Consider the following 24,099-nt stretch of genomic DNA (forward strand, 5'->3'; position numbering starts at 1 on the left):
AATTCCCACCCGCCTCTCAAGCGCGCTCGCTGCCTCGCCTACCAGGACACCTAAAAAGCGCCTGCTTGAGCAGGCGGGCCTGAACAGCAGCGCGGAGGAGCGCGGCTGGAGGCACCATGTCCAAGGCCTTCTCCATGCTCGCTCACTGACGCCAAGTCCTGCCTTCTCACGTGGAGCTCTCATTCCCATGCCGGCGCCTCTATGAGCGGATGTACAGCGCGGGAATGAGAAGCTCTGTCCTGGCCGCCCATAGCCCGCCCAGCGGCGCCAGCACATTGTTGAGGGGGCAGAGTTTTAGGTCAGGCATTTGGAATGGGCTTTGCCCGCACAGGCCCTTCCCTGGCTACACCCTATTATAAATATACCAACGCTGCAAAAACAGGATGAATAGAGAAAATAAAAACAGGCAATATTTAATATGGTTTCATGTGGACTGATCCGCCACTTCCATTAATATAAGTGTCCTGAATCTGTAATGGAATAGGATTACAAATGAGGTCCGAAAGAATCCTGGCAAGGTTTTAGTACGTTAAACATGTGGTATGCCTTTGGTATTTAATGTAGAGTAATGCTAGTATTACGTTTATAATGTGTAGTGTGTTATTTTTTGTATGTTACTGGGAAGTGAAGATAGTCTGCTAGAGCTTTAGGCACCAAGTGTACCCACCATACATTGTAACTAGTATTTAACTTCTTCCACTAGGATTACTGGCTATGCACTTCTTTAACCCAGGCTGGCAATACGGCAGGTATAAGTTTATAGGGCTCCATGTTAAAATGGACAAGAAGCAAAAGGTGACACTGTACCCATTTACATGTCACTAGCCAGAATCCCTGGCTGCAGCGGAAGCACGGTATGCTAGGAGATAATTGTGTAAAGCCGGGTTGCAGACTTATCTTGTGAGGACATTTACATGTCTCAGACATACATACAAGTGATATTTTTATTTGCGGTGCACATCTTCCACCAAAACGTTTCTTTTGTTTCAGAGAAACCCACAGTTCATGAACTGGTTCATACAACCTTGAGCCGCCATTGTAGATTTAATTGAATTCTGTTTTATTGAATACATGATCAATCAGACAAAGATAATTAAAAACATACACATTATAATTTTATGATTAAAAATACATTGTTGAATAAATTATGGTAAATTCAGCACAGGGCACTCGAGCCGCGAATATAAAGACAAGAGGACACTGATCAATCAAATACTCAATGCACAAATTCAGATGACATCTGTTGTCCAAGCTCCCTTTAAGATCTCCATCAGAGGAAAACGTGCATAACCCCTTAACACACTGTACAGCAATATATTAAAGGACCTTTAACAACTAGTGCTTTATACGGTCTGTACATGTACACAGAACCTGTTAGATAATTGGTCTGATAACATGTCACCTCTAAATGCAGAGAGATGTCCAAGTCATATTACCTAGAGAACGTAAATATAATGCTTTTGAAAGGTGCCAAATAAGTGACCGTAGATGTGAAATCAGTAGCAAAATAAGCAAAAATATTTATTATTAAGTAACAGGGAAAGGCCAACATATCCACCCATCTAGTGGTCGTAATCAGGGTGGGTCACTAGGTTCTTGCTTCGTTTGCTCCTGGATTGCACATTGGTCTTTTTTTTATTTGACTACGCTTGTACAATTGTCGGTTTTGCATTTATTATTTATTAGGTGTGCACAAGCTGTTATACACCTTAGATGTACAAACTATACTTCAAAATGTGGAAAACATGCTGCATCTCTGTGTGTGGATAGCTTGGTCTCCATTGTCACGCAATCACGGTGATGTGGACACCTGGACAGCAAACAACAACTGTAGCTCGCATGCTCGTGTCTCGTCAAAGTATGAAATCAGTTTGTTTTCCAAAGTGATTTGGGTCACATCTAGCTATGCAACTGTTAAAGATGAGCCGAAGAGCAGTCACAATTCGGGAACTACCAAAGAACATGGCAAATATATATATTTTTTGCACAACGGAGAGCACAGCGGGAAAGACACACACCGAACCAGTAGCTGCTGACCGTCAAATCTCGCTCTTGAAATAAATTGGAGGACACATCTATGTATTACAAATATTTCAATGAACAGGAAATATTTTATTCTCAAGTCTGCATTGCAAGGTGCTAACGGAAAGTGGAATGTAGTTAAAAAAAACAAACAAGCTGACACCGAGAAAAGTTTTAGGAGTTGAAATGGTGAGAGTTTCACAAGGACACAAATACTTTTGAGCAGCATAGTGGATGCTGCCAGCGATATGGCTGTCTAGTGCACAAACCAGTAACTAACCATCCTACAAGAGAGAAACCATTATTATCCTAAGTGGAACTCTTTCCAGTGGCTACTATCAGACTAGTGGAGTGTCATGTTCTCTAGCAACCACGAGTCATAATAGAAAAGTCCAAAGTTGAAGACCAATCCAGAAATGCCAAGTTAGAGCAGGCACCTGAATGGGGGCATCAGATATTTTTAAGATTACACAAAACATGTTTAACAAAAAATGGTCTGGGATACTATTCTGTATACCAAGATATTGCACATTAGCTACAAGCCTATGACACAGTATGTTATGCCACATTATTGCAGCTGACCCGAGATTCTACATCACTTAGGCACAAAAAACTGGACACGGACTAGCAAAGAGCCACCAGAAGTCTGGAGCAATACAGACGTGTGTTGCTTCACCTCAATGAAGTGTGGCACATGAGGGCTGCGTGAGAGTAACTATTTCCTGAATACGATACAGCGCACACATAATACATTCTACCTACAGCCAAGCAATCGCTCTTTGATACGTGTTAGGACAAGGTGCAGTGCGTAGACGATAAAACGGTCCATTAAAAGAATAGTCGAAGGAAGTCATGCATAATTGAAGGCAGCAATTTAAAGCTTCTGAGACCATGTTCTAATTTAATTTAGATTCTTGGGGAGTGCAACACTTTGCCATTAAGCAAGGTCTTCCTTTAGCCATCAGCAAACACTAGCTACAGGGGGAAGATCCAAAAAGACATTGAGCACAGTATGGTAGATGGGTAAAGAGTAAAATGCTCATTAAAAGTTTGCTCGCTTTCTTCAAAGGAGGAGTCAACCGTATGCCTTCCATCCATCCTGCAAGCAGCTCACCCCTCCTTGTCATCCTGAGACGGAGGAGAGTTCATAGTCGCTGGAAGAGCTGATTTGCCTTTCAACTTTCTTTTGCTTAATCTTCTGAACAATGTCCACTTTCTTCTCAAAGTAGCTGACCAGGGCTGCCTCAGTTAGCATGGAGGCCAGAATCTGCTCAAAGGAGATTGACCACTCGGCGTCAATGGTACTGCCGTATTTGGGAGCAGAGTTCCCAGCTTCACATCCGACCAACACTGTGTCATCTGCAATATCCTCGCACTGTAGTGAGCTGGCACTTACCATGGAATAGGAGGATACTGAGGTGTCATCCTTTGTTTCATCATCCGATGTTGGCTGTGTAGGAGGGGTGTTGCCTTCTGCTCCTCCCCCTCTTAGTTTTTGGACCTCCTCTTTCGTCAGTACTGATTGAGCTCTGCATGGAACTGGGATGCCTGCCACATCCTCCTCTTGCTGCTCTGTTGCTCCCTGCTGCCTATTCTCCAAGCCCGAGTTCTGCTCTTCCTCCTCACTGGAGGGCTCCCGTGTCATACTTGCTTGTCTCTCCTCGGTGTTCCTGAGGGGAGGGTTGGTGAACTTTTTGCCTACCTCACCAATACGCAGTAGGAGGCTGGCAACCGTAGCAATGGCGTGGTACAGCTCTTGTTCAACTGGATCCTCACTAAACAGGTTGTAGAATGTCTTACACAACTCTATAAATTGCTCCTGTGCAAAAGGAAGAGGAGGAGACGGGTGTCATACGCTAATGCACCAGTTATTAACCATATAAGTATCATTGTGTGATTATTGTTTGTATTAGGCCTACAAATTAACAGATATTTAGTATAATAAAATGTTAGTTATCAGTGGAAATTCTCTGTTACTGCCTAGTCCTATTTCAGGAGATGGGTTACGATCACAAAGTATCTGATTATATCTTTTACACAATCTGGTGCGTGCAGTGGCCAAGTGACACAATCAAAAGCATTAAAAAGCTCGAAATAGGAAACAGGAGTTTGTAGTTGTGAAGGTGTTTATAAGCACGATAACAATGAAATGTGACACTATTAGATACCTGGATTTAGACGAGACCTTTTTTTTTTTTTAAAGTTTAATTTATTCTGTTTCCTTTCAGGGCTCTTACCCTTCAGATTATGATAAGGTAATAAACTGGATCATATGTCAAACTACACTATACTGTATGTCTGTGTGTGTGCGCGCAAGTCAAGATGGAATTAAAAAACCTATTACTGGTGTGCCTTTACTGCCGTCATATACAGTTTTTGTTACGAATCAGTTTCAACAAAAAAACACCATAAATAAAAGAAAGAAACAGAATTCATCATAAATATATGTACTCTTGCGCGATATTTAGAGTTGAAAAACTACAGCATGTGGAAAGTTACTCTCAGATTCTGACTTCACTCGGTTGGAATCTCCCACCAAGATGTCATCAACGAAGAGCGTTTTACCTGGTTCATCTTCGGCAGGTCCTTGATAGTTTCTTTCTTCTGTTCCTTCTGACTGGCCCACATACGCAAATAATACTTGTAGTCAGGGGGGCTGTTTGTCGCTTTCTCCTCTGTGTTGGCAAGAAGAGAATTAAACGTTTCTATTGGCGATATCCAAAGCTTTGAGGATCGTTATAGAAATGAGTTATTATGTCTGCATTCTCCCACAGTAATGTGACAAGGCTCTCTGGGTGTATTATGATATGGTTCTCTGCACAGGGCATTTTTCTTGACAGGATATATAAATAAAAAGTGTTTACTTTTGAGAAAGTCACTGAGAAAGTGAGTGACATAGGGGGCCTCAAGTAAACAGCACTAAGCAGCTATTTTGTTAAGTATCCATCTTGGTTGCCTGATCTTGGCAGCCATCTTGTCCTGTCTGATTCTTGTCCCTGTCTGTCATCCATTTTGATGTGTTTCTGTGTGTGTCTGCTTGGAAGCTTGAAATGGAAGCTTGGGTCTGAAAGAATGTTTTCGCTCTCAGCAAATTTGTTGATGCTAGCCATAGCCAGTTGCAAAACAACCTTGAGATAGTGATAGGCCGCTGTGTAGCTGGGATTAGAGATAGCAGTCACTTCTCACATTTGAAGAGGTAGAAACAGAGACAGAGGTTGGGCCTCACAGTCAATGTACCCCCGTAAGAAATGCATAAACACAGGAGACCCTGGATGCTGTGTATATGGGGGAAAGCTTTCGAGCTTGCATAATGATTTTAGCTGACTCTCGTATTCATTTTGTTTTTCTTATACATTTATGTTATTAAATTGACTCTCATTTTCATTTTTGTTATTACTTTTTTGTTATTTCTATAACGTACAAACCACCCCAAAAAGGGGGCGTGAGCTTTAGTATTAGGGTATAACTATATCGTGTATGCCGAATACCTGTCAGAGAGCTTTGTTTATAAGCTGTCGCCTGTGTGCACCTGTTCACCAATAAACTCACTTGTTATTCTGTGACTTGAACTCTAACCTTATATTTTTTATTCACACTTTCAAACTTTTGGGGATTATAGATTTATGAAAATCCTGTATGTTCAAGAGCATTGCTTCTAAATGGCCTTACATACATAATCGATTAAACGTATTCTATAAGGGATTTAAAGGGCCAATCCCTGGTAGGATTTAAATGTACCAATGTAGGAGACATGTTTAATAGGTTATATCTCAGTGATTTACATTTTTTCTAAAGCAAAATCTGACACCAATAACTATTTAAAACTGAAAACTAAAAGGTAAAACTAAAGTTAGTTTGTAAACATGTGTTGAGCCGAGACCTGAAACATAAGAAACCAAAAATCATCCAAACCCTTGCTTTTAAGCATGGTTAAAAAAAAACGTTATACAGTATTGTACATTTTTTACAAAATTTATTTTTAGGTCAGCTATCAGGCATTGCCCCTTTAACTGTGGGCATTAATCGCACAGAGCAAGAACATACTATTACGTTTTCTTGCTTTGCCTCCTGGTCAACGGTGACAGCCGCGAGGAGGCACGACTTGGTGAGTGCGAGGGGAAGGGCTGTGGTTTCATTTAGTTGAACAGAGGGGGTGAGGGGACCCTACTTAGTTGAGCAGGGGGGGGGGGGCATGGGGTTGTTGGGACAGCGGGTCTCAATGTTTGAGTGGGAAGGAGCAAAGGGCGGCCCGATTAGTTGGCCAGGTGGGGGGGTAGTTGGATCTGCGGGCTTGATCTGTTAATATTGGGTATTATGCCCGTATACCTCTTAACAAATGTACAGTGTTTCTTTTGGGTATGATATTTCAGTGGTTAAGGCAGCAGTCCCACCCAAAATAAAAATAAAGCCGTTGCATAATCTGATATTTCATGTTGTATTGATCTGTCTAACTTCTATTTTTTTCTTCTTCAATTGTTTACTGACTTTTCAACTGTTTATTTCCCTGGCATCAGCGGTTACCAAGCCACTGCTGTTGTCTTAAGGCAGGGGTGACCCACTCCAGTCCGCCAGGGCAGGGGTGTGCAAACTGGGGGGTGCATCCTGAGATTTCTCTGGGGGGGGGGGGGGGTGCAGGCGGTTGTAGAGGCCCTGCGCTTTTCCCCCAAGGCATTAAAATTAAATGCCGGTGGATCGCTTGAGGCCTCTGCAACCTCAACTTACCGAGATTCAGCCGGCGTCTGGACACGTCTCAATAGCAACGCAGCGTCAAATGATGCTGCGGGTCACGTGACATCACATGACCCCGCGTGTCATTTGACACCGCACTAAGTGAAGGGGTGGGGGGGGGGGGGGAGGCGAGCACCGGGGGACACAAGGCATGGGGCGCAGGAGCAAACGTTTTCGCACCCCTGCTCCAAGGCAACCAACAGGTCAGGTTTTTAGCATATCCCTGCTTCCGCACAGGTGGCTCAATCAGTGGCTCAGTCAACGACTGATATGCTTAAAACCTGACCTGTTGGTGGCCCTTGAGGACTGGAGTTGGCCGCCCCTGCCTTAAGGAGGGTGAATGGCAGCGAGCGGCCTTTTTAATCAACCAGGAGGGCAAATTTTTAGCAACAGATCCCCCCCAAAATGTAACTACAGAATCGAAAAAGGGCGGGGTTACTATAAACAAACCGCAGCCAGAAGGAGCCTTTGTAAAAAAAGAAACAAGACATTTCTTCTTCTTTAAAAAAATTAAGTAAATATATGGCGATTGGCGTGGATTGCTGCTTTAACCCTTTGAGTGCCAGAGGGGCTGCGGCACACGAGTGACACTCTCCCAAGTGGCCATGTGAACGCTCTGTCACTGGTACCGGAACAGAATGGGAGAAGTCCTCTTCCTCCCGTTGCACAGAGTGTCCGGTCGATCTGCCCTTAGAAGAACGAGCGGGGGTTATTAATGACGTGGTTGCTACGCAATGGGGGCCCCTGGACAGCCAGAATGCATGACGTGGTCGTTACGCCCCAAAAGGGTTAAATGAAGAGTTGGGCTCAATAATTAGGAATGATTCACGCGTAACATTCAGCATACTGAATACCTTTCTTTTCGTGGGAGTTCCCCTGCTCAACTCCGGACCCGTTCCCCTGCCCGTCCGAGTCTAAGAAAAAAAAAAAAGGATGCTTAAAGATTTCTGGGAGACTTGGGATAATTTAGGGACTGCGTTCCCTTAATATTAAACCTGCGCTACGTATGTTCAAGGACTTAGCACTGAACACGCCTATTCGAATCTCTGGAACAAAAAGGGAAAAATTATATGCAATCAGAACTTGTGATTGAGATCAAGCCATTTAAAGAGGCAATCCTAGCGGGTGATTTTTTTTGTGTGCAAATTTTTATTTATTTTTTATTTTTTAAACATAGGATTGAAGCAGGGGGTCTCCGGAGTTGAACCCCAATAATTTCAGCTCTGGGGACCCCCTGCTTCCGGAGATACGTACCTCCGTAGGCGGTGCCGGTAGCCGCTTTGCTCGGCTAGCAGGGATCACGCGCACTCCCGCGCACTGCGGGCCCAATAAATAGGAAGCTGTGACGTCATCTGATGCAGCACCCTATTGGCGATGCGGGAGCTTTACGAAGTGAGAGGTAGCGGCACCCCCTTTGGAGGTCTGTATCTCTGGAAGCAGGGGGTCCCCCGTAGCTGAAATGAATGGGGTTCAGCTCCAGAGATCCCCCTGCTCTAAACCTATGTTAGGAAAAAAATATAAAACATTTAGCACAAAAACATTTGCCCGCTTGGATTGCTTCTTTAAAGGTCAAAGATGATGGGATGGTTCGTATATATATGCAACAAGTCACTGAAATGAAGCGGAGGCCCTTGCTATGTAGCACTATTCCCAGACGGAACATAAACTGACCTGGGAACTCACACTGCAGAATGAGATCCAGCTCGGACAGAAAGGGAGATACTGCAGCGGTCAGAAAGAAAGGGAAAAAGAAGTTGAAAGTGCCAGAAAAAAAAAGTAGAGAAAATAAAAAAAGAAGAAGGGTTCAGTCAGGAAAAGGTCGCTGCAGAGAAAGGAGGCCTTTTGCAGGTGGCGACTCACAAGAAAAAAAACAAAAAGGTTATAACCTTACACTTCTCCTAGAAATGCACTTTCACCGTGGGAAGTTTATGGCAAAGTGGAGTGCAGGGAGTAGAGGCCACGCCGCTCCAGAAAGTGCAAGTGCTTAAGACTGTGTGTTTCCTTCTTGTGAAAATCTTTCCATTTTAAGCAAATAAAATACCACTTGTGAGCACATTCGAATGTCTCAGACAGATCTGCAACCCAGCTTTTCCCCATTATGTCCTAGTATACCGTGCTTTCACTGCAGCCAGGGATTCTGGGAAATGACATGCAAATGAGTACATAGTGTCAACATTTGCTTCATGTCCATTTTAACATGGACCCCTATAAGCGTATGCCTGCCGTATTACACAGCTTTTCAGCACAGCCTGGGTTAAAGAAGTGCAGAGCCAGTAAACCTACTCACAGACATGTTTCGACCTTTTGGGTCTCATCAGTTACTGGCTTTGCAATGTGAGACTGGAACAGGTTTCAACCACACATTATAGAAGTTATGGTGGGTCAAAAAGTGACAAAAAAACTCTCCACCGTACAACAAATAAAAATATCACCTGTGAGCACATTCACATGTCTCAGACCGGTCTGTAACCCTGCTTTCCCCCAGCATCTCTTAGCATACAGTGCTTCCACTGCACCAGGAATTCTGGGTAATTACACTTAACCTCATTGTAGCAAAATGACATGAATTTAGTATATTACAAGCCTATCCACTGTAATCATAAACAGTAGATCCCCTCTCCCCAGCACAAGGCAAAGAAGAACTCAGCAGAACACAATAGGAAGGTAACTTACCCTCTGGAGTTATGTCCTCTGTGAAATAGCTTGTGGCTTCCAGAGCAGACTCTGTTTCTTCTGAGCTGAGAGCTGTAGAGACAAAGAATGAAGAAAACAGACTGCATCACATGAAGGTGAATGGAAGGAAGGATGGCTAATTTAACAGTTACCAAATAGATCAGAGGTTCCCACTGTATGTCTACTCAAATGAACAACCCTATAGGTCCACATATATGAACACCCTATTTTAACCTACCTATTGCCCTTAAACAACGTTCACTTGAAGAATAGCATCTTTGCTGTTTTATTTTGGTTTAAAAACAAAAGATCCACTGATTTCGAAAGCAAATTGTTGCTAGGTAGATGCAAACATATCCTAATTTGGTTTGCAAATAATTTAAAGGTGTTTCACTGAAAAGCAAATATTGTCAAATATGTTGACTAGCTGGATCAATAGCTAAAAGGTTCCACACAAACTGCCAGTTTGTTGAAAAACATAGATAAATCCCTTCCAAGTTCCATAAGAGGGCTTATAGAGCCCAGATAGAAAAATGGGGAGTAGAGCACTGCAAATGGACAAAGGGCTGGAGGCAAAAATAAACTATGTATTAGGCATATGTGCCAAAAGGACAAACACACAAGTGAAACTCTGACGCGTTTCCCATCACCCCCGCAGGGGTAGAAGGAAGATCTGACCTCCCGGCTCTCCAGGTACAGGTGGTTTCACATCCTTACGGGCGGCTCTCCACAGACTGGGATCCCCCAGGTGGATTCAGGTGAGGTGGTTACCCCTCTCCTTTCCTTATAGAGCCAAGAGCTTTCCTAATATCGCCAGTGGTAAATGCAATGCTTTGATCAGCAAGAGAACACGGTTGTGTCAAATTATGAATTTACCATTGTGCAGCACAGCAACCAGTCACTGCATCCCTAATATAACTAGCTTTCTTGTTTACACTATGAAAAGCAGGAGTTTTACAAAAAATATTAAAGCAGCACGACATGTTGACTGGTTGCCTTTTTTTTTGCTATAGGATTGAAACAGGGGGGGTCTCCGTAGCTGAACAATGAACAATTGAGCCTGTCAATTTCAGCTCCGGATACCCGCTGCTTCCAGACATACTTACCTCCGTAGGGGTGGTGCTGGGATCTCTGTGGGGACTTTAAAGGTCCTGGTCACGCGAGCCAATAGGAAGCTGCACCAGATGACGTCACAGCTTCCTATTGGCCCGGGTGATGCGGGACATTTAAACGCCACCATTATGTTAGGCGCAGAGTTTCTATGACTGCGTAGATACTGGCGCCCCCTACGGTGCCAAGTATTTCTGGAAGTGGGGGGTTCCCAGAGCTGAGATTAATGGGGTTCAGCTCCGTAGACATCCTGCTTTAATCATATAGCAAAATAAATATGCAGCATGTAGTTCTGCTTTAAAGTTGCCAGTAATGTTCCCAAAACATCTGTTTAATTCTATAATGAAATGACAGAATTGTAACAAACATGATGATTGCTCTATGTAAATATCGCATGTTGTGACACTAAAAACGACCATATAGGGAAGCCTCTGAATGTGCTCGGTAGCATTTGATTTGATTAGTTTCTCAGTTTACTGGAAATCGTGTAAAGCTGATAAATGCAACAAGCCAACATATACTCACCCGGAGGAAGGTGCAATTTATAGAGGAATTTCAGCTTGTCTGTCAGGTCTCCATGATACATCCCACCTGCCACAGCAAGAAGGGACAAATCAGACTGTCCATCACTCGGATAAACTATATACACTTGTTAACTAAGCATTTTATTGTTACTCGTTCTGCTGCTAGACCCCCTGGGATTAGGATCAGTATATAGCAATAGAAGAGCACAGTTGAAAAGAACCTTACACCGAACCTAGTACTCGGCTGGAAAAATGAGCTACGTCTATACCCCATGTAAATCTTCAGCTAAGCCATCTGATATTTTAATGTTCTCTCTGTGCAGTTAAGACATTTAAAATACGTGTTTTCCGACACTGCGTAACAAGGAAGAGGCGGCTTAACTTCTGCCGGGGAACCTACCGAGACCTGTTACAAACTCCTTGAAGTTAATTAGCGAGTCCTTGTTGCTGTCCAGCAGGCGGAAGATACGTGCGGCAAGGATGGGGGCATGTTGGCCGCAGGACCAGGGGGTGAGTTGAGTGAAGAGCTCCTGAAACTGCTCCAGGTCAATGCGGTATTGCTCCAGGTAAGGCAGGCTGGGGTCGTGTCGGCTGCCGGCTGCACGGTTCCCACCCCAGTAGCAGTTCATTAGATGCTGTGCCTAAGGAGGGCAGGACGGGACGGAGAATAGTATAAATGTGATATAGATTATAATCAAGAAATTAGAGACCCTTAAATTTGATCAATAACAGAATAAATGCTCTAATGGTACATTTTTGGATTGGGATTTTGTAATCCACGATTGGGATTACAGTTGAAAAGCCAGTGTTTGGAATATATGAGATTTCACTTTACTACATTATACATAAATAATAAAAAAAAGAAGTCTACAGGGTTTATTCTACATCTGCCCAAGCATGCGACTAGGCCATTCTCAGCCTGAAACTCCACACTGGTCAATGGGGAATTTCGCCCGACGACAGCCTAATCTGTGCTTTTTACACGAATAAAGCACTGCAAAAATGAAGTTCACCCAGCAAGGGGAAGGCGGCCAGCGGTCGGACACGACCCCTGCAGAGGAGGGGAGCTTGGGCGGGCCGAATCCAAGCGGTGGGACCTTGGTTAGGAATGGCCCCGCAGTGGATGGGAGCTGGGGCAGCTCAGCACAAGAAGGCCCCAGTGGCCAGACGTGGAAGCTGGGCCCGACGTACGGCCAGGCCAAACTTCCAGCATCGGTCAGCCAGGCCCTCTGCATCACTTGTCCCCCCCCCGCACCCTGCCCTGACAATACTAACCTTGAACAACACATACAGATCCTCCAGCTCTTCCATGGAAAAGCCAAGATCAGTAGAGATGGCTCTGACCTAGTGGGCAGTAATGGAGAGGATAAAGCAACATAGGTATACACTGATCAGGCATTTATGAGATGTGAAAGTATGTAATCCGAACACACAAAACACCAGTCAGTTTGTAACATTTATAAATGGCACCTCCCATCAAAGCAGCACTTCACTCTACCTTTTTTTTTTGAAATTTACATTTAAAAAAAATAAATAAACCTGGAAGAGAACCAGGGAGTCCTCGGAGCTGAATCACCTTATTTTGAGCTCCTCGGTTCCCAAGACACTTACTCGTACCATCGGTTCAGTCCTATCCATGGGCAACACAATGGTAATTGAATTTTCCCACATCACATGGGCCCACAGGAAGCAGCTTTTACTGGGAAATATCTGTGTATACAAAAATGGGTATACACATGACATAAGCGCAACTCTGATGCATTTCGTTCCTAGTGAGGAACTTTGTCAAAGTCCACTAGGAACGAAACGCGTCAGAGCTGCGCTTATGCCATGTGTTTACCCATTTGTGTAAATTAAATCCTTTTTTCATTGATTGCGCTTGGCGTTCTAATTTTCACCAACGGCTAGCAGTGCACCGCCCGCCACTATTTTTTTCCCATTCTAGTACGGCTGGAGCACGCTTCCCTTCACGATCGGATCCTCGGCTACTATACCTGCGGCATCATCTCTGTGAGCACGTACCCCTTGCCCGGGTCAGAGGCTGTGTGTGACACAAGGGTTGGTGGGGGGTTGCGGGTTAGTAGGTTTGGTGCCTACCGGGTGGTTACCGTACAGTGAGCGATCCGGCAGCTTTTTCTTCCCCCGGGATATCCACCCCCCCCTCTCCTGCATGCAGGTACACACCGCTGCATGAGCCTCACATGAGCTATTTAAAAGCAGACTTGATCATTTATATTGCTCATACAGTATTACCTACAGCTCTTGTGCACAAGCTGCAGGGGTCAACCCCATTGACCATAACCTGATATTAGCTCTAGTATGCACAAATTGGATGCTCCAGTAAAATGATTATCTGGAACTGTAGTACCTTCTTTTATTGACATAACACCACAGTTATCTTTATTACTGTAATAAAGGTAATTCATTGAAGCAATGTAGCTAGTACTGATGGATACGGGATATTAAACTCAATGACCACCCAATGCGCTTTAGTGACTAACCCACTAAAATGTCTGAGAAAACATAATAATAATAATAATTGCTCCACAATGACAGTACAGTGCGCAGTAAGCAGCACATAGGAATTTTTACAGACACAGCCCCTGCCCAGATGAGTTTACAATCTATGATTCTATCTCCCTGTCCAAGGTCACAAGGTCAAACAAGTTTGACACCAGGAATTGAACCAGGTCAGTGTCTTTTCTTTCTGAGCCACTCCTTCTCCCTGGTAGAACTATGGTAGATATAATTACAGTTATTCAGTTTTAACCTGATCACCCATTCTTTGCCATCTGAATAAAGGAGCAGGACAGCACTAACAACTACATCTTCAAAGAACTTGATGGGTCGGATGATTTCACAGACATGATACACATACGACCATTTTTGCTCACCACACTCCTCTTGGCTGAATCCTCCAAAGACTGGATTACCTTCAGCCTCTGCTTAAAGCGCATCTGCTCAATATCGTCAGCTCTCAGGCTGCTGAACTTCTAGGAAGAGACAGTGAGCAAAGTAAGCAAATAAACCCGATGATTTAATCTGAGGCAAACCAAAGGATTGTAAGACCAAACGCTAAAACGCTTGCCTAAAACTATTTATAACGCAGAATTAGCACTGTACAAAAACACAGAATATATATAACGCTGGGGAACTATTGAGGAACGTACCACTGACCCAACAGACTAGTCACCATGACACACACACTATATAGATCAGGGATGCGGAAGTTACAGAGGCAACGCGCTTCCCCGTAGGCATTTAAAATAAATGTCAGGGCTCGCGCGAGGCCTCTGTAACTTTTTACTTACTTTAGTTCCAGCAACGCGTCTCCATGATGTCACATGACCCCGCAACGTCATTTGATGCCGGAGCCGCGCAGGGAGGTGGGGGGCGCGAGCTCCGGCATCAACCCAAGCTGTACTGGAAAGCTGTTTAATGCAGGTGGCATATGCATATAGGGCTCCATGTTAAACTGGATTAGAAGCAAAAGGTGACACTGTTCTCATTTGCATGTCATTACCCAGACTCCCTGGCTGCAGTGGAAGCATTGTATGCTAGGAGATAATGATGAAAATCTGGGTTCCAGACCTGTATGAGACATATGAATGTGCTCGCAAGTGATATTTTTATTTACTGTACAGTGGAGGGGTTTTTGTCACTTTTTTACCCATCATAACGTATTTAATGTGTGGTTGAATATATACATATCACATGAATCAAAAACACAGACTATTTCCAATGGAGGACAACCATTAGAAAACGTCCAATCCCAGGGAAACAGGGAGATTGGTTTGACTGGGAAAGGCCAAATCTGCATCTGCAATCACAACAGATTCTGAAGAATGTTACCTCATAAGATGCCTTAATGAGATCAAAAATCTCAACTTCAGGAGGAGGTTCGTCGCCACTGGTGAGCAGAGCGTGCAAGTGAGGGATAGGAGGGGACACACTCTGCTTGTTAACCACGTTGTCCAGGTACCTACGAGGAGAAAGACGAAATCATGGAAGAGCATGAGGATTACATGCTTGTTGTACAGAAGGTCAGGCTGAATAAGTCAAATTGAGTAGTCTGAATCCAAAACAATGGCTGCTTTTCCCGCTGGTGCGTTGTGTATGTCCCGCTGCCAGGGGAGTAACGACGCTGGCTACATCTGTGTTTCCCTATATTCACATCATTGTGAAAAATATTGATCGACTAGAATACTTTCTGGGACCAATACAATGTAAGCCATTATGAATCATCTCCATGTGACTATATAAGCCTGTTCTGATCGATGCAACATTGGTATCACTGCAGCATTTTCCCTCAGATTGGAATGAGCCCCTAATGAAGGCGATGCAATATTTTAGGCTTTCAGATGTAAACATTATTAGCATACCTTGTATTATGAAACCAGCAGTGTTATGTGGGTAAATCATTTCACTGCAAGTACAATAGGCATACAATGTAGAACTAATTATTTTAAGAAGCTAAGCAGCTTGTATATAAGGCCGCGTCCATAGTAGCTAGCTTGTGCCTGCTCCTCGGCATATGGCTTGCAAAACAAACTTGTTTGTATTGCGAAGCGCCGCTCTCCCTGTAGCGCATGTGCACTCGCACTATGCACTACTACATTGCCGTCCTAGTGTTTGTTTTCGGCGCAAGCTATGTGGCTCGTGCCAAATCCTGTAGTATGGATGCGGCCTAAGGTAAAATGATTAGTGCAAACTGTCTAATGCAGAAGTTCCCAATTCCAGTCCACAAGTACCACTAACAGTGCAGGTGTCAAGGAAACCCCTGCTTGAGTACAAGTGCTTCAGTCCAAATGATTGGGCCACCTGTGCTAATGAGAGGTTAGAGAGGTTAACATTAAAACCTGTACTGCCAGTGGTCCTAGAGGACTGGAGTTAGGAATCTCTGGTTTAATGCAAGCAGAATATGGACCCCTGCCTCTAAAAAAATGTCCATGAATTTCTCCCCTCCCAAAATATCCACACCCACTAGGGATGGGGCAGGGGGGACCCGGTGGGCAGGGGGGGGGGGGGCGGGGGGCGGGATGGTGGGTCCACAGTTAATTTCAGCTCCGGGGACCCCTTGTTTCCTGAGATGCTTACTCCCTTAGGGGGTGCTGGTATCTCAGCTCAGGTTTACATGTCCCATCACATGTTGGCCCATGTGACCGGGGGCTTTAAACCTGGGCAGGAGATACCAGAACCCCCTAAGGAGGTGAATATCTAAGGAAGCAGGGGGATCCCGGAGCTGAAATGAACAGAGTTCAGCTCTGAAGAACCCATGCATGGAACATACATGTATTTTTTTTTTTTTTAAAGTGCATTACCTGCTTACTGCCACCGGAGGAGCCTGATCATATGCCAGTTACTCGTTTTCTAGGGGAGATCGTGTTCTGCGTTCCTGTGAAGTGCTGAACGCGATCTGGTCAACCGAGGACCAGAAGAGGACTCTTCCGTTCGCGTCATCAGGGACGCCGTGATTATGTGCTCGCGAAGTGCCGGAGGGGCTGTGGCACGGAGGTGCTCAGGCCCCCTCCAGTACTCAAAGGGTTAAGCAAAGCTGAGCAGCGATATTGTGATACTAGTAACCCTACTGACTTATTAGATTTCAGTTTCCCGATTCAAAACAAAACAGGACAACAAAAGTGTGTTCGACAATGGAAATTGTTGTAAATATTGCCAGAGGATTATTTACATTATTAGAGGACTCCATGCCTGGAAATTCTGTACACGAGACATTTACTGCAGGGCCATATTCTATGTAGTCCAAAGCCACAGTTTTGTCAAAACATTTTCCTACTCTTCCCGTGAAAAATGTCACCAATTTTAGCCAATCCTATATTAAATATTTCGGGGAAGGGGTCCGAAAAACCATTGGCGATGGTGACCATTGGTCATTGGCGATTGAAAAAAAGGTGAAACAAATAGATGTAAGAGTAACTGACGTAACTCTCGGGGGGAGAAGTCACAAGTCTAAAATCCAATACCCCCCCCAAAAAAAAAGCCCATAAAAATAAAAGGATATTTGGCAATATTCTATATCATAACACATGGATGTGGATCAGTATTTTTTGAAGGATGGTAAGGTAATGGTAAGGTAATGGCAAGGTATACTATAGGTAGGAGGAGAAATGAAAGTTTGCAAGTCAGAGAGTCTTCCAAAATGAAAACTAAAGAGACGTAGGAGGATTTCAGCTTGGAGAAGGTAATACATTATTAAAAGTAGAAGTCAGAATTTGCCTGAACTGGGGTTACCTTGGTGTGGTGGGCAAACTTATCAAAGTATCATCGTATATCATACATAGTTGTGGGCAAAATATGGAACAAATAACGAACTTTAAAGCAATTACTAGAATTTGTTGAAGGTGTGCAAACCCCGCCCCCCCCCCCTGTAATTTTGACGATATTTTAACCGATAAACGGTTTTCAATACAGGGTGAAGATGGAGATTTGCAATTCAGGTGAAAATTCCTTGAAAATGAACTTCGAGTATCTCTGTGATGATACCTACCTCCCCAGCACAGTCATTGCTTCCCCCTCGTCACTGGAGTTGAGCAGGCTCTCCATGTTGGCCTCTAGGACAGCCAGTGACAACTGCAGAACCAGCTTGATGCCCTCGTAGAAGAAGCAGTCCACCACCACCACTGCGCTCTCGAAGGGCATGACGCTGAGGAACAACGTGAGGAACCAGGACAGAGAAATGGTGGAGATCACTCCCAGCTCCTGCATCTTCTCCGACAGCTGGGGCAGGCACTCCCGTGTCAGCTCCTCAAACACACCCTGGTCCACCAGGGCTCCTGGGGCAAACGAGAGGAGAGTCATCGTTAACCAGAGCAGCAGTTCATGTTTGGGAAAAACGCTCATCCCAACCTCTACAAGAAAATGAACAAGCTACGTCGTATAAGAAAAAAGAGCATTGGTTTAGAACTATATCCGAACCAAATATAATTTAAAAGTAGCCCGTAATCAGTTGCACTTTTAACCACGGCATAATCATTTTTTTATTCTGCTCTAAATGTCTGTGAGTAGATGAGAAAATGCTAATCCAAGTCCGGCTCCTTTACAGACCAGTTCAAACTTAGATTATTACTATAGTTTATTTGTAGAGCGTCAACATATTCCACAGTGCGGACACAGAGTGACATCTATGACATCATTAGAATGACATACGAAGAAGGACAGACCAGCGCAAACAGACACAGGGAGGTAATGAGGGCTAGAACTGTGGACTTACCCACTACCCGCGTGTTGTAGTAATCTGGGAGCATCCGCTCACACAGAGCCACCAGAAGCCAGAAAGCCTCCTCCTCATTACAGTAAAGCAGCAGTACCGAGGTCACAATGTTCATAGCCTAGAGAGAAATATTGTTTTTAGCGGCACTCACGTGTAAGACCACAAAGTCGGCTTCCTTTCTGAATAAGTTTGTATCGTCTCTTTAACATCCTTTTGTCCACGTCTGCTGTTCATACTAATCCTGACAGTTCCACAACCAAGCTGTTCTTCTTACGGTAACACGCTCATGTATCTTTACATAACGATAGTGCATACTGTACATTATTACATTTACGGGTACAATAAATCCCTGGCACATACTTTTGTACTCTATTTATTCATGTCCAAGAGGCAGGAGATAAACAGACCACGGTTACAAAGAACTCCCACTTCAGAGAGCAGAGCATTTGCCATAGCCTAGTTCCTCCCCATTAAATTATTGACAAACTGCTTACCACGCTACAAAACATTCTAGTTAGAACCCAACATCAGAGCAGTTACCTGGCAGTACCCAATGTTGGGGTTGCGGAAAGCATACGCGGTCAGCACCCGACGCAGGGCAGCTATACCCAGCTCGTTCTGGAAGGCGGGATGTTCCGGCATAGATCGGTGAAGATCCCTTTCTATTTCGTCGGTCGCCAGGTTACATTTTCCAGTGGACTTCTCTATTAGGTCAGCGTAATAACCAGGGTGCGTCACCATTTCATTTGATGCCCCTAGAGAGAGGTTGTTTGGAGCTTGTTCTGCCACACAACTTATGCCTACCATTTTCCTCTAAACTCACGCTACACCTTAAGGATCTCAAGTAATGCTCCTGCAGGACTGAAGCTAGCTTGCGGTCTCATATGCCGTCATACCCACAGATGTTTGGAAGACATATTCATGGCTAAATGGAGGAGGGGGTCATGTTAACGTAAACCGCCGTCGGATAACGAACCGTCAGATTGCGGGTTCATGTTAATCGGCGGCAGTGACCGTCGGATAAGCGGGTCCGACGTCGGATAATGCATCCAGCGGACTGTATTATTCGTTATCAGATAAGGCCTTCGACGAAAAGCGGATCGTCGGATACAGAGGACCACCTGTATCATGATATTCTATTATGTGCAGATTGTCCATTTGTACATAGTTGGAACACTGGAAGAGTTACAGTACCACACACTATGCATGGCATTGTACACACTTCTTTACTACGGACCACGGAGAGAACATTTAGCTCTGACCTGTTTATAAAACAGATAATTAGCAGGTCCTGTACACCATGAGACACCTCTCTGCATCATTACATTCACACTGTTAAGTGAGGAGGAGTTAAGGTCCACAAACCCTACTGCCTGGAGGACATTCAGGTAGGTCATATGCTCACCTGAGAACAGAAGCCAGAGCTCTCCTCGCAGGCTCTCAGGAATGCCCTTCAACACCAACTCTCGTGTCTTTGATGTACGGTACATGCACATCCCACGACCATACTCAAAGAAGTGAATGTTCCAAGACTCCTCCTTCATCTTCTCCTTGGCCTAGAGGAGTATGCACAAGGCTGAGATGGCACGTTTGAAGTGATATGTCACCTGTCCACACAAACATACTAAGATTCACAAGACAAGAGATGGGTACTGAGCTAGCCTGATTCTGATATAAAGGCAAAAGCAGCTGGAATAGATGCTACTGTTTCTATCTTTCAAAAAATCCCAGATGTCATAGAAGTACAAAGACAATTCAGTGTGGTCTTTTTAGCAAATTCTTAAAGCAATCAGTCAGCCAGAATCCACCCCCTTCTTTAGTAGGACAAGGAAAGTAATACTACAGTACAAATAAGACTTCAGATTTTACAAGCCGCACTAGAGACAAAATTGCATGGTAAATACCACGAGAATGAAAAAATATATAATTTGTTCTAGTCTTCACTTGCCTTTCCCAGCGTAGATTGATTATACAGAAAAATGTTTATTCACCCAGTCATCAGTCTAAAATGATTCAACACTTGCTACTTCAACCCTTGTTACCTAGTACTTGGCAGTATGAGACACTGCATGCAATGTCGAGTATGCAGTTAGATAAACAATGCTGTGCTACAATTATAAAAAATCTGGACATCCAAACGTACCTTCATGTTTGGCTGGAAACATTGAAAATCCAGCATAACATGCCAAGAACATAATCATGAGTGAATAGTACCTACCCATTTTGAACCCATTTCCTCTGTAGTGTCTCTCCGGAATAGCTTGAGGAGGCCATGGGAAGCAGTGGGGGCTTCCCCGCTGCCAGAACACTGAGGGATGGAGACGGTGGGGCCAACATCAGTTGGACTGTTGGATGGGAGTTGTGAGATCTCCTAAGGAATACAAAATAAGAAAGTAAGCAAAAAAGTAAAAGCCAGAGAGTTGTATGTGATTCTCCCAGGCTGTTCTGGCAGAAAGTGACCAAATAAAATGCATCTTTTAATGTCATCCGATTTCTAGTATTCACATTTTTATTGAGTCTTTGTTGTCCATTTCTGCTGAAGCCTTCAGCCTCTTTACAGAGGTTTGCCATCTCTACCAAACAGCAACCAAAATATTAGACAACTTGGGTGCCTAATCTTATTTCTTTAGTACTTGTATAATGATTCTTTAGCACACTAGCAGGGCGTCTTGGAGTTTGAGAGCACAGGAATATCAACCCAATATTTGGACTTTTAATAGAGAAGTGCTTTGGATCTTCTTTATGCCTTTGGAGTGATCAGCGTTTCCCATTGCTACTGAACACAAACTGGCAGTGAGGAAGAATAGGTGGGCATTGGCGCAAGTTCAATGCCGCCAGGAGGCGTTCCCATGATGCTATGGGAATTACCAGCGATGTCATGCAGTGGGATCCCAGGATGGGTGTAAGAGTACAGGGCCTCCAAAACAAGAGTGTGGATGGACAAAGAAGAAACCCTTTGTACAGAAGCTGTGTTATTCACATGAAAATAGCATGTTTTGTATTTGATTAAAACACCAGGTCTAAGCTTGGATTAATTAGGCCAGACTGGAAACAGTCGAAGGGTGTGAAAATGTTAAGTTTTAAAGCAATACTAAAGGATACACTATTATTATTTATTCATTTTTTACAGCTAAATATCATTAAATGCAGGCTGCCTAACATAATGCAGCTACATAGTCTGAAGAATAATTAGGAAATGAAGGACATTTTGAGCCCGTCCTGTCTAAAGGAGCAATACACCCTAACTAACCTCCATGATTGGATATTCAGGGTCCTCCGTGCCGTTTTCAGCTCTGGGGAAGACCCAGATTCCTGGTGCTGATAGTTATTAAAGCGAGCACCAGAATATTAGCAAATAAATAAGAGGCGATGAAAAGTAACAATGCGTATATAAAACTAATCCCACCAATTACGCCTTACAGGTTGTGTAAGTCAATAGAATTAGTATTTTTCAGAATGACAACTGTTAGGATTAGAAAAAAGTGCAAACAAGACGTTGTCGCAGGTGAGAGTGTCAGAAGTGACATTATAAGGATTGTGGTTTTTTTAATGCAAAAGATGTGGAAACAGAATGAACATTGGGTTCAACAACACGCTGTTCTCAATTTAAAGTTGCATTTCCCTCTTTCACCCCCCTCTTATTTACTTGATTGGAACGGCACTATTTTAAGCTCTTGGGACTAACCGGTTCCGGAGATACTTACCGAAGTTACTGGTAATACCTCCTTGTTTTTGCAGGGGATTTAAATGGCTATCCAGTAAGAAGCCGCAAAAGATGATACTGCAGCTTCCTATTGGCCCCAGGTGTGGAAGCCATTTTGTTTCCCCAGAGGGTGATTTAAACAAGGTAACTTCACCGGTAGGTATCTCTCGACCCGAGGGGGCTCCCAGAGCTGAAAATAGTGGTGTTTGGTTCAAGGGGACCCTCGGATCCCACCCTGTAAAAAAAGAAATAATACAAAAAAAGGGGCGGGGGGGGGGTGGATAAAACAAGTAGAAGGTGTAACTGGTGGAGAGGAGAGCAGTCCAAATTTGTCACTGATATCCAGCACTGAAATACTAGACATTGCAGCCATGGGGGGAACAGAGCTTCACAACAACTACAGAGCGCCAAACGGAGAACGTGAGAGTGAAGCAGAAGGGAACGACGGGTAAGAGCGCAGGAATTGGTGATCCAAGACGCCACTAACGGAGACCCCCAGACCTCCCATCGTTAAAAAAAAAACCCAACCCCCCCCAGAAGGCTACACTGTTGACGAGCTGCATATTTAAAGCTGAAACATTGTAAGTGAAATAGGTTACATTGTTTCTTTACATTTGTACCAAATGTACTGCACCAGGGGTGGGCAACTCCAGTCCTCCAGGGCCACCAGCAAGGTTTTCAGGATATCCCTGCTTCAGCACAGGTTGCTCAGACATGATGATTGAGCCGCCTGTGCTGAAGCAGGGATATCCTGAAAACCTGACCTGTGGGTGGCCCTGGAGCGCTGGAGTTGCCCACCCCTGAGGCGCTCTCTGGGTGCACTTCGTATTTCCGGTTAGTACTTGTAATTGCCAGCGTGGGAAGATCGGCCAAAGCTACAGCACAGAGGGAATCCCGCAGAATACACGGGAATTATTCTTTGAATAGCCGGCACTTGTCAAGAATTTCTCAACACTATATGCCACCGTAAATTTACATTTGTATGTATTCCCAGTGGTGTGGTTGAAGCAATATCAGAACACACAAATCAGGAGTATAACTACCCACCAATATATTTTGCAGATGTTAAAGCAGCAATACTACATCCCCCCCTCGCCTTTTTCCCCCTCTTTTGAAGTGAAACTTCCTTAGTGGCACCTCATTCGTGATGGTGCAAAAAAGAATTGTGGAGACAGAAATTAAACGGATGTGACGTCAGTGCTGGCAGTTGAGGCCGGGCTGTGTTCTGGCTCAGCCCGACCCCAACACTGACATCACACCCGCTCCACAAATCAGATGCGGCGGCAACAGCCGCCGGCGCCGCTCCTAATCACCCCCCACCCCCCCCCCAAGCCCCACCACCACCCCCCCCGAGCCCCACACCCCCCCCCCCCGAGCCCCACACCCCCCACAAACCGTGACATATGCGGCGGCGATAGCCGCCGCTCCTAACGGCCGCTGCCATGCCGCGCAGCCTCTCTCCTCCCTACCTCCGCTTTCCTGCGTCCCGCTGACTGAGCGCCGCCGGGGTGTGAGGGGGGGGTGTGAGGAGAGACTCAGGCAGAGCCGCCGCGGGTCCGCAGCTCTGCCTGACTGTGAGGGGGGGGGGGAGGAGAGACTCAGGCAGAGCCGCCGCGGGTCCGCAGCTCTGCCTGTCTGTGAGGGGGGGGGGGGAGGAGAGTCTCAGGCAGAGCCGCCGCGGGTCGGCAGCTCTGCCTGTCTGTGAGGGGGGGGGGGGGAGGAGAGTCTCAGGCAGAGCCGCCGCGGGTCCGCAGCTCTGCCTGTCTGTGAGGGGGTGTGAGGGGAGGAGGAGAGACTCAGGCAGAGCCGCCGCGGGTCCGCAGCTCTGCCTGTCTGTGAGGGGGGGGGGGGGAGGAGAGACTCAGGCAGAGCCGCCGCGGGTCGGCAGCTCTGCCTGTCTGTGAGGGGGGGGGAGGAGAGTCTCAGGCAGAGCCGCCGCGGGTCGGCAGCTCTGCCTGTCTGTGAGGGGGGGGGGGGGGAGGAGAGTCTCAGGCAGAGCCGCCGCGGGTCCGCAGCTCTGCCTGTCTGTGAGGGGGGGGAGGAGAGTCTCAGGCAGAGCCGCCGCGGGTCCGCAGCTCTGCCTATCTGTGAGGGGGGGGGGGGGGGAGGAG

At 45.2% G+C, this 24,099-nt stretch overlaps 1 protein-coding gene across 2 annotated transcripts in view; it reads right to left on the bottom strand.

The window, feature by feature from the left end:
* Positions 1 to 1,036: 1,036 nt before the first annotated feature.
* The window catches only part of TBC1D9B (TBC1 domain family member 9B), a 44,163-nt gene continuing 21,100 nt past the window's right edge, over positions 1,037 to 24,099 (bottom strand). The window contains exons 8-22 of one of the 2 annotated variants that reach the window (XM_075602051.1): positions 20,504 to 20,656; positions 19,691 to 19,841; positions 18,826 to 19,040; positions 18,286 to 18,403; positions 17,563 to 17,848; positions 14,910 to 15,039; positions 13,952 to 14,050; positions 12,333 to 12,401; positions 11,458 to 11,698; positions 11,059 to 11,124; positions 9,424 to 9,495; positions 8,422 to 8,472; positions 7,605 to 7,664; positions 4,588 to 4,697; positions 1,037 to 3,841 (exon numbers count right to left, since the gene is read on the bottom strand). In XM_075602051.1, the coding sequence (XP_075458166.1) occupies positions 3,146 to 3,841; positions 4,588 to 4,697; positions 7,605 to 7,664; positions 8,422 to 8,472; positions 9,424 to 9,495; positions 11,059 to 11,124; positions 11,458 to 11,698; positions 12,333 to 12,401; positions 13,952 to 14,050; positions 14,910 to 15,039; positions 17,563 to 17,848; positions 18,286 to 18,403; positions 18,826 to 19,040; positions 19,691 to 19,841; positions 20,504 to 20,656 (2,517 nt within the window). In that variant the 3' untranslated portion in view covers positions 1,037 to 3,145. The remainder of the gene's footprint in view (positions 3,842 to 4,587; positions 4,698 to 7,604; positions 7,665 to 8,421; positions 8,473 to 9,423; positions 9,496 to 11,058; positions 11,125 to 11,457; positions 11,699 to 12,332; positions 12,402 to 13,951; positions 14,051 to 14,909; positions 15,040 to 17,562; positions 17,849 to 18,285; positions 18,404 to 18,825; positions 19,041 to 19,690; positions 19,842 to 20,503; positions 20,657 to 24,099) is intronic. The other variant, XM_075602052.1, reaches the window with a different exon arrangement.

Source organism: Ascaphus truei, chromosome 5, assembly GCF_040206685.1.
Source record: "Ascaphus truei isolate aAscTru1 chromosome 5, aAscTru1.hap1, whole genome shotgun sequence".
NCBI lineage: Eukaryota > Metazoa > Chordata > Amphibia > Anura > Ascaphidae > Ascaphus > Ascaphus truei.